Source organism: Chiloscyllium plagiosum, unplaced genomic scaffold (genome assembly GCF_037043375.1).
Source record: "Chiloscyllium plagiosum isolate Xiang-an unplaced genomic scaffold, Cpla_swu_hap1 HiC_scaffold_35, whole genome shotgun sequence".
Classification (NCBI taxonomy): domain Eukaryota; kingdom Metazoa; phylum Chordata; class Chondrichthyes; order Orectolobiformes; family Hemiscylliidae; genus Chiloscyllium; species Chiloscyllium plagiosum.
Window position 1 is genome coordinate 6,283,787 of NW_028270173.1, and position 11,063 is coordinate 6,294,849.

The 11,063-nt window shown below is 46.5% G+C and overlaps 1 protein-coding gene across 2 annotated transcripts in view; it reads left to right on the plus strand.

Annotated features, from left to right (window-relative positions):
- LOC122541501 (neural proliferation differentiation and control protein 1-like) overlaps positions 1-10,180 on the plus strand; it is a 29,430-nt gene extending 19,250 nt beyond the window's left edge. For both annotated transcript variants that reach the window (XM_043678322.2, XM_087979151.1), the window contains exons 6-7: positions 3,279-3,378; positions 7,160-10,180. In XM_043678322.2, coding sequence (XP_043534257.1) covers positions 3,279-3,378; positions 7,160-7,237 — 178 coding nt within the window. In that variant the 3' untranslated portion in view covers positions 7,238-10,180. The remainder of the gene's footprint in view (positions 1-3,278; positions 3,379-7,159) is intronic.
- The last annotated feature ends 883 nt before the right edge of the window (positions 10,181-11,063 follow it).

Here is an 11,063-nt window from a genome sequence, read left to right on the forward strand (position 1 = left end):
TTCTTTAAGTATGTCAGGAATAAAAGAATGACTAGAGAAAGATTAGGGCCAATCAACGATAGTACTGGTAAGACATGCGTGGAGTCAGAGGACATAGGAGAAGCACTAAATGAATAATACTCCTTAGTATCCACACTGGAAAAAGATAATGTTGTCAAGGAGAATACTGAGATACAAACTCCTAGACTAAATGGGATCGAGGTTCACAAGGAGGAGGTGTTAACAATTCTGGAAAGTGTGAAAATAGATAAGTGCCGTGTGCCAGATGGGATTTATCCCAGGGTTATATGGGAAGTCAGGGAGGAGATTGCAGAGCCTTTGGCTTTGATCTTTATGTCATCATTGTCGACAGGAATAGCGCCGGGAGACTGGAGAATAGCAAATGCTGTCCCCTTGTTCAAGAAGGGGAGTAGAGACTACCCTGGTAATTATCGACCAGTGAGCCTTACTTCGGTTGTGGGTAAAGTGTTGGAAAAGATTATTAGAGATAGGATTTATAATTATCTAGAAAGGAATAAGTTGATTAGGGATAGTCAAAATGGTTTTGTGAAGGGTAGCTCGTGCCTCACAAACCTTTATTGAATTCTTTGAGAAGGTTACCACACAGGTGGATGAGGGAAAAGTGGTTGATGTGGTGTATATGGATTTCAGTAAAGTGTTTGATAAGGTTCCCCACAATAGAGTATTGCACAAAATACGGAGGCATGGGATTGAGGGTGATTTAGCAGTTTGGATAAGACATTGGCTAGCTGAAAGAAGACAGAGGATGGTGGCTGATTGGAAATATTCATCCTGGATTTCGGTTACTAGTGGTGTACTGTAAGGATCTGTTTTGGGGCCACTGCTGTTTGTCATTTTTATAAATGATCTGGATGAGGGCATAGAATGATGTGCAAATAAATTTGCAGATGACACTAAGGTTGGTAGAGTTGTGAATAGTGCCAAAGGATGATGTAGGTTACAGAGGAACATAAATAAGCTGCATTGATTCCTGAAGAAGGGCTTATGCCCGAAACGTCGATTCTCCTGTTCCCTGGATGCTGCCTGACCTGCTGCGCTTTTCCAGCAACACATTTCCAACATAAATAAGCTGCAGAGCTGGGCTGTGAGGTCGCAAATGGAGTTTAATGCTGAAAAGTGTGAGGTGATTCACTTTGGAAGGAGTAACAGGAAGGCAGAGTGCTGGGCTAATGGTAAGATTCTTGGTAGTGTAGATGAAAAGAGAGATCTTGGTGTCCATGTATATAGATATCTGAAAGTTGCCACCCAGGGTTGTCAAGAAGGTATACAGCGTGTTAGCTTTTATTGGTAGAGGGATTGGGTTTCAGAGCCACGAGGTCATGCTGCAGCTGTACAAAACTCTGGTGCTGCCGCACTTGAGTATTGTGTCAGTTCTGGTCACCGCATTATAAGAAGAATGTGGAAGCTTTGGAAAGGGTTCAGAGGAAATTTACTAGGATGGGGGGGGGGGGGGGGCTCCTTTGTTTTGTAATGATCCCATAAAGCTTCCCTTTCACATTTCATTGTGTTAACCTTTGATGTTTTATTGTGTTAACAGCGATTTACAACCAGAGTTGTTGCTATAAATTGGATGGTGCTTTGGAATGTCATCAGAGGTGCTACACTAATGCAAAGTTAAAAATCACACAACATCAGGTTATAGTCCAACAGGTTTAATTGGAAGCACTAGCTTTCGGTGCACTGCTCCTTCATCAGGTGATTGTGGAGCACACGATTGTAAGACACAGGATTTATAGCAAAAGTTTACAGTGTGATGTAACTGAAATTATACATTCAAAAATACCTTGATTGTTTGTTGAGTCTTTCATCTGTTCGAATACCATGACAGTTTCACTTCTTTCATGTGTAAATCACAAAACCTTTTTTTAAAGTTGCATTCTCAGGTTAGCTGTAACAATTGATGTTAGCTAGACAATATACTGAAGGTGTTAGCCCCCTGTGTTCTTTGTCTGTGCCATGATGTTTAGATTGATTCTAATCTAAAAAGTGAGATATAGAGTTTTACATGAAATCATGCAGTTTTTGGGCAAAATACAATGTATCTCTGCATGTACAAATTCACCCCACAGACATATATGTAGAGTGTGTGTGTGTGTGTGTGTGTGTGTGTGTGTGTGTGTGTGTGTGTGTGTGTGTGTGTGTGTGTGTGTGTGTGTGTGTGTGTGTGTGTGTGTGTGTGTGTGTGTGTGTGTGTGTGTGTTGGAGGGGAGTTGTGAGTATGAGAGAGAGTGTATATATGTGTGTAGTGAGTGTAGAGTGTCTTAAGTCTGTGAGGGGGTGCATGTGTGAGTGTGGGAGTGTGTGTGTATCTGGGGTGGGGGATTGTGAGTGTCTGTGAGAGAGAGTGTATATCTGTGTGCATGAGTGTAGAGTGGTCTAAGTCTCTTGAGAGGATGCATGTGGGAGTTTGTGTGTATGAGTGTGTCTGTGTGCATGCCTGTGTATATGTGTGTCCGTGTGTATGTGTGTGTATAGGAGTGCTTGTGTGTGTAGGAGTGTCTGTGTGTGTGTATAGTGCAATGGTGGTCACCTGTAGTGTGACATGAACCCAAGGTCCGGTTGAGGCCCTCCCTATGGTTGTTGTGTGATTTTTAACTTTGTACACCCCAGTCCAACAACGGCATCTCCAAATCATGACTACATTAATGCAAGTTCTTTGTTTCTGTCACTGTCTCTCGCACATGCCAAAAAGTGTAAAGGAAAAGAGAAATTGCATTTGTGTAGCCCCGTTCCCACTTTCAGGATCTCCCAAAGCCAACAGGGCTTTACTTTAGATTCCTGAACTCCTTGGAAGGGCATTGGCTAACTGTGCTCGATGGATTTCTGGTTTCACACCATCTAAGTTAAGGCGAAGCCAGTTCCACCTCAACCAAATCTCCTCTCTGAATTACCACCAGCCAATCCCCATCCACAGACATGGATACACCTTGTTCACTCAACATGGGTTCTGGGGAAAATATAGGCACTACCGCACTTAGGCGGTAGTGTGGGAAAGACAGAAATGTATAAACTGGAAAGAAGAGAGAAAAAAAAACAGATTAGAGTCTCCTCAATTTAGGGACTGACTCTGAGCTGGCTGGCCATAGGTAGTGTACTGTATACAAGACAATAACGGGTGACTTAGAACATAGAACATAGAAATATACAGCACAGAACAGGCCTTTCGACCCACCATGTTGTGTCGAGGATTAATCCTAATCTTAAAAAAACATACACCTCGCTCACTGACTGGGGCCATTCTCTTTTCCCAACTCCAGGGGCAGGTCTGAGGTCCAGAAGAAGCAGATATCCACAGACTGGGAGATGGCTAATGGAAACGGAGAGTACACTGTCTACGAATGCCCTGGTCTGGCCCCGGTAAGACTTTTCCACGAAGCAATCCGTATCCTCTATTTCATTCCGTACAAACTCCCCATGTCTCTGAGCGTGCAGCCCCAAAGGAGGTCTGACAGGGAAGTGTTCCGAGCTTATGTCAGCGTTTCCCTGGCTCACTCCCTCGGTTCCCTCTCTGCCTCCTGAACCTGTCTATCGCCACATGAAATACCTCAATGCTCTTCACACCAACCACACCCTCACTGCTCACAGGCTAAACATATTCCTTTGGAATTCCTGACTGGATTTGTTAGTGACTACTTTATTCTGGCGATGGTTGTGTACTCGTCCAACACATTGAGATTTATTTAATATCCTCACTTGTAGATAGGTTCAAATCTTGCCATGTTCAGGTGTCACCTTGGATTACAGAATAAATCACTGATTAATTGTACAAATGGTAAAATACTGAATAAATACATGTTATTTAGATATTACTGAGTCTGAAAGAGTCCATCTCCACCTCTCTCCAATTAACCAGACCTCCCTTGATTACTCTAAAATCTCTCTCAGGCCGTCCCCTTATCCTTCTGTCTTCTGAAGAAAACCACTCAGAATTAATGATTGTTGCTGTCAAATATGAACATTCAGCTCCAAGAACTTCCTGAAAGTGTTTTTTAGACCTTGTCCAATACTTTATATCAGCTGTGTATGCGTTTGTGAGTATATGCATGTATGCACATGTCTGACATATGTGTATGCTTGCATGTGTGTGTATGTTTACATGTGTGCATGCATTTGTGTGTATGTTTACATGTATGCATGCATTTGTGTGTATGTTTGCATGTGTGTGTGCGTTTGTATGTAGAAACGTGGAATCACAGAAGAGAGGAGCAGGAGTTGGCCATTTCACCCTCTAGCCACACCGTCATTCGGTACTGTCATAGCTGATCATGGAGTTCAATTCCCTCAGTGTGTGTGTACCTGTGCATGTACCTGTGTGCGTATGTATCTGTGTGTGTGTGTGCACCTGTGTGCGTACCTGTGTTTGTATGTCTGTGTACATGGGTGTGTCTGTGTACATGGGTGTGTCTGTGTACATGCATGCGTGTGTGTATGCCTGTGCGTGTACATGTGTTTCTGTGTAGATATGTGTGTGTTTGTACCTGCGTGTGTGTCTGTACCTGCGTGTGTATGTGGACATGTGTGTGTGTGTTTGTTCCTGTGTGTCTGTACCTGCATGTGTGTGTCTGTGTGTGTGTTTATGCCTGTGTGTCTGTACCTGTGTGTGTGTGTTTGTTCCTGTGTGTCTGCACCTGTGCATGTGTGTACGTGTGTGTGTTTGTGCCTGTGTGTCTGTACCTGCGTGTGTGTGCCTGCGTGTCTGTACGTGTGTCTGTGTGTGTGTGTGTACATGCATGTGTGTGTGTGTACGTACCTGCGCGCGTGTGTGTACCTGCGTGTGTCTGTACCTGCGTGTGTACATGTTTGTGTTTGTGCCTGTGTGTGTATGTGCGTGTGTACACGTGCGTTTGTGCCTGTGTGTGTGTTTGTGCCTGTGTGTGTGTATACATGTGTGTGTGTGTGTGTACGTGCGTGTGTGTCTGCACCTGCGTGTGTGTGTGTACGTGTGTGTGTGTGTCTGTACCTGCTTGTGTGTTTGTGCCTGTACCTGTGTGTGTGTGTTACACGTGTGTGTGTACGTGCGTGTGTGTGTTTTTGCCTGTACTTGCGTGTCTGTTTCTGTACCTGCCTGTGTGTGTGTACGTGTGTGTCTGTGTACATATGTGTGTACATGTGTGTGTTTGTGCCTGTACCTGTGTGTCTGTACCTGCCTGTGCGTGTGTACATGTACATATGTGTGTATGTGTGTGTATTTGTGCCTGTGTATGTGTGTACGTGCGTGTGTTTGTGCCTGTGCGTGTGTACCTGTGTGTGTGTGTGTGTGTGTGTGTTTGTGTACCTGTGTGTATGTGTGTGTACCTGCGTGTGTGTGCATGTTGGGCTTCAATAATAGCTCCTGTTCGAGTTTAAATCTACCACATCCACAATATTCTGTCCTTGTACTGTATGTGGTTTCCTTATCTCTCCTGCAGCCCCTTGCTCCAATCCAGATTAAAATTAGTTTGTTATTTTCACACCCGGTTCTGTTATTACTGACTTCCTGTCCTTCCAAGGACATTGCTCCTTGTGCCAGCTCCTCCTGACCCAGTTAAATACACCTGCTGACATAGCCGTGAGTGCTCAGATCCAGCTGGACCTGCAGCATTTCCTGCATAGAAACAGGCCATTCGGCCCTCTGTTATTCCGTGGCAGCCTTCAGCCCAGGCACATCAAACCCAGAGTAACGGCAATGGGGAGACAGTTCACCCTGGGGTTTACCAGCTGCTGACTGCGGTGAAATGGATTCCAAGTCAAAACGAGACATGGGAATCCAGACACAACTCCTTCTTTCGATTTGTATGTTCATCCGCAGAGAGTAACATTACAGATATCAGTCATGGATCTGCCAAAACCTAGTGAGATAGCATTCCTCTTTACACATGTTCAGTAAGCCAAATAAAATATTCCACAGAGGTGGGCTGCTGATGCTGTATGAGGCTCTGGTCAGACTGTATTTGGAATATGGTAAGCAGTTTTGGACCCTGTATCTAAGGAAGGATGTGCTGGAATTGGAGGGGGTTCAGAGGAGATTTACAAGAATGATCCTAAGAATTAAGGGCTTGTCATGTGAGGAAAGGTTGAGGACTCTGGGTCTGTACTCGATAGAGTTTAGAAGGATGACGGGGATCTGATTGAAGCTCACAGAATACTGAGAGGCCTGGATGGAGTGGACATTGACAAGATGCTCCCACTAGTGAGAGGGACTCTGACCCGATGATACAGCCTCAGGGTGAAGGCATGACCCTTTCGATTTTAGATGGGGAGGAATTTCTTCAGCCGGAGGATGGGGAATCTGTGGAACTACTTGCCACAGAGGGCTGTTGAGGCCAAGTCATTGAGTGTATTTAAGATAAAGATAAATAAGTCCTTGATAAGTAAGGGGGTCAAGGGTTACAGGGAGAAGGCAGGAGAATGGGATTGAGAAACATCAGCCATGATTGAATGGGGGAGCAGACTTGATGGGCAGAATGGCCTAATTCTGCTCCTATATCTTATGGTCTTATGGTCTAACTAGTAAATTGAAGAAACACACCCTTTAAGTGGTCATTTTAATTAAAACAAAAGTTTAAAGAAAACTATGAACTTGAAATTAAATTACCATATTTAGGAGGAGAAGATGTGCTCTTATATCACACAATCATGGTGTCAATAGGGCACAGAAAGAAGCCATTCTGCCCATCATGTCTGCACCAGTTTTATTGCCCTCCATTTCTAACTGAGTACCCGTCCAATGCACCTCTGGAGTGCCTCGGTTGAAGCTGCCTCTCCCACATTTCCAGGCCGTACATTCCCACAAGTGTGTCAGGGGTGACATGTGACACTTCCCTTTGAATTCCACATGGATCTCCTTGCTCAGAGCTGGAACCACTACCACTGCACCATCTGCAGTCCCTTGTTATCACAGAACCTCCACGGTGGAGAATTCTAGAGATTCACCAGCCTCAGACCGAAGACATTGCACCTCACCTCGCTCAGAGCTGGTCCAATGGTCCAAGTTAAGGATTGAGATTAAAGTCTCCTGGAACATTAGCTGGTTGAAAGGGAGACAGTTCTGATAGTGGGGGCTGACTGTGCTGTGCTCACTCAGGTTGTTAGTGTGAGTTATGATGTGTGATTGCTGACCACTGCTAACCTCAGTCTCCCCCGTCTCTATCCAATCCAGGCAGGCGAGATGGAAATCTACAACCCTCTGTTCAACGCCTCTGTCCTCCGAGCTGCTTCATCTGACAGGGAACACTAGCAACATCCCCCCCCCCCCCCCCCACCCCCGGCCAAACCCAGACCGAGAGGCATCTCTGCTTTCCCCTTTGCTGAGTAACCCAGCGCTGTTTCCTGACAGTGATTTCACTTCAGTCACCATCACCCCCCCTCAGTGCCCCTGCAGCTCTGTGGGGGAAACCCCATTCCTCATCTGTATTGTTGAGGGGATGAGGCCCAAAGGAAATCGACCCTCGTGATTCCTCAGAATTTTTCTGGAGTGGCACAGGGATCCTCGCCTGGAGCATTGGGGGGAATTGGTGCGTGTGCAGAGCTCAGATGGGAAAGGTCAGTCCTCACTTGACTGGCGCAGTCTCAGTAAACCCAGAGACCAGGCCCATCCGTATGTCCCATTGTGATGATTCAACTTTCTTCCTTCAGGGAATGGGACATAGGAAGAAAATCCAAATCAACCACTCCGACTGTCAGCCGAGTTCACCCCAATTCTTGCTTCACCCTCCCGTGAGCAGATCCTCTGGCTGTGGACAGAAGGTTAATTTGAATCACCCAAACTATCACAGTCATGCCTTCACACGTCCATCCCCCAACAGGGAGGGCCTGAAAGGCTCTCTCATACCTCCTGTACTGTCCCTTTAGTGCCTGACTGTATTTGTTCTCTATTCCTGATGAAGGGCATTTGCCTGAAACACTGATTTTCCTGCTCCTCAGATGCTGCCTGACCTGCTATGCTTTTCCAGCACCACTCTGATCTAAACTATGGTTTCCAGCATCTGCAGTCCTCACTTTCACCCTGTATTTGTTCTCACTTTGAATAACTTCCACTTTTACACCTCTCACTATCTGCGTGTCAGAGGGCTGGCCATGGATACCCACACAGGCTCCAATTACAGAGGTCTCTTTATTGGGTACATGGGACATTCCTTATTCCAGTCCTACTTGGTCCCCACTCATACCTCTTTCTCTGACACCAAATTCATCAGGACTGCTTCCAATTTCCATCCTCTCTCACCTCCACTTGGTCCATCTCTGACTTTTCCCTTCCTTCCTATGGGTGGCACGGTGGCTCAGTGGTTCGAACTGCAGCCTCACAGCACCAGGGTCCCAGGTTCGCTTCCTGCCTCGGATGACTGTCTGTGTGGAGTTTGCACATTCTTTCCTCCGGGTGCTCCGGTTTCCTCCCACAGTCAAAGATGTGCAGTTCAGGTGAATTGGCCATGTTAAATTGCCTGTAGTGTTAGATGCATTAGTCAGAGTGAAATGGGTCTGGGTGGGTTACTCTTCGGAGGGTCGGTGTGGAGTTGTTGGGCCGAAGGGCCAGCTTCCACACTGTAGGGAATCTAATCTTCACAGGATACCTACAATGTGGAAAGAGGCCGTTCAGCCCATTGACTCTACACCGACCCTCCAAACACCATCCTGCCCCTAACCCTGCAACCCTTAATTTAACGTGGCCAATCCAGCTAACCTGCACATCCCCTGGACACAACAGTTTGGCCAGTGCACCCTAACAAGGGCATCATTGGGAAGAAACCGGAGCACCCCGAGGAGACCCACACAGACATAGGGAGAATGTGCAAACTCCATATGGGCAGTTGCCCAAGGCTGGAATTGAACCTGGGTCCCTGGCGCTGTGAGGCAGCAGTGCTAACCACTGAGCCATCATGCCACCCTTGACTTTACAGTGTCTATTTCCAGGGATATCTATTACAAGCTGCTGCCTCCCATAATTCCCTGGAATACACCTCCTCACACCTTGCTTCCTGCAAGGATTCCACTCCATTCTCCCAGTTTCTCTGTCTCCGTTACGTCTGTGGCCTTCCACTAGGCTGCCTCCAACATGATCTCCTCTTTCCTTGACAAAGGATTCCCCCTGACCCCCACCATGGTCAACAAGATCCTCAACCATGTCTTACCCATCTCCCACATCCTGCCATCGCTTCTTCCTGTCCTTTCCAGAACAACGATTGGGATCCACTAGTCCTCACTTTCCACATTCAAAGGACCATCCTCCGCCATTTCTGCCCCGTCCAGCACGGTGTCCTCCACCAAACACACCTTGCCCTCCCCTCCACTGTCAGCATTCCATGGGGACCATTCCCTTCATCCCTGGGTGCACTCCTCCATCACTCAGAACACTTCCTCACTATTCCCGGCACCCAACCTAGTGATCGCAGAAGGTGGGACCCTTGCCCCTTCCCGTCCTCGCTGTCCAAACACACCCTCCAAATGAAGCAACGATTCACTTGTCCTTATTTCAGTCTGGTTTACTATACTCGCTGCTCACAACGTGGTCTCCTTCACGTTGGCAAGACCCAAGCACAGACCTACTGACCATTTTGCAGAACATCTCCGTTCTGTCTGCAAGGATGACCCTGAGCTCCCAGTTACTTGCCATTTCGACACTCCCTCTGTTCCCCTGCAAACATTTCTGACCTGGGCTGGCCCCAATGTTCCAACACAGCATTAAGTCGAAAATCAACGCCTCATTTTCTGTTTAGATCCTCTACAAGTTTTCAACTTTGAATTAAATAACTTCAGGAACTGACCACATTATGTCTGTTTTTCTTACATTCTCTCCACTCCCACTCTACCCTTGTCTCCTTTGTGTCTTGTTTACTTTGCTCTTTAGCAGAGAGGACCCATTCTCTGTCTTTCACACTTTAATTTACACCTATTTTACATCTCTTTTACTCTTCCACCACGATTAAAAAGACTCTTTGTCTTTTGCCTCTACTATCTGTCCCCTTGTGTCTCCTCCAACTCTGACAAAAAGTATGAAAGGTACATTTCCCAGCTTCTTTTCAGTTCTGAAGAAGATTTTTAAAAAATCAGATTTGAAAATGAACTCCATTTCTGTCTCTGAGGTTGTTGATTCCTCCAGTATTTGAACAGAATTTTCTGTCTCCCTCTCTCCACTGCCACCTCCCCTCCAGTGTCTCTATCACAAATAAAGATGATGTTTCAAGTTTTGTTTTAGAAAGACCTGTTCTTCTCAAGGGCCCTGTGATGTTCCACCTACAGTGCATTGGTCTTGTAGATGCCACAATTATCCCTGGACCATTTGACAAATGGCAGAGTAGGAAGTCATTGACCTGACAATAAAGCTCAGATGACCTTTCTGATGTCACAATGGTTGCCTTCACTGTCTCGAGTTGCCTCCCTGGTCAAACTGGTCATCCAGGAGACCAGCTGTATTGACCCACACCATACCACGTGGGGTGGCACGGTGGCTCAGTGGTTAGCACTGCTGCCTCACAGCACCAGGGTCCCAGGTTCGATTCCAGTCTCGAGCGACTGTCTGTGTGGAGTTTGCACATTCTCCCTGTGTCTGCGTGGGTTTCCTCCAGGTGCTCCAGTTTCCTCCCTCAGTCCAAACATGTGCAGGTTAGGTGAATTGGCCATGCTAAATTGTTTGTGAAGCATTAGTCAGAGGGAAATGGGTCTGGGTGGGTTACGATGTAAAAACAATGACTGCAGATGCTGGAAACCAGATTCTGGATTAGTGGTGCTGGAAGAGCACAGCAGTTCAGGCAGCATCCGAGGAACAGTAAAATCGACATTTCGGGCAAAAGCCCTTCATCAGGTTACTCTTTGGAGGGTTGGTGTGGACTGGTAGGGCCTAAGGACCTGTTTCCACACTGTAGGGAATCTAATCTAATCCTGATGTCAGGCTGAGCTGAGGTCCAGGACAGGCAGGTTCAGGAAAGCATGTGGGGCAGATTATGTGGAGAAGGGGCATGGTTTGGGAGCTCGCTCTCTGCAAATCAGCAAAGATTTAGCACAAATTTAATGGAATTGTTCAAAATTGTGAGGATCACAGGAGTTGGAGTAGGCCATTCAGCCCCTTG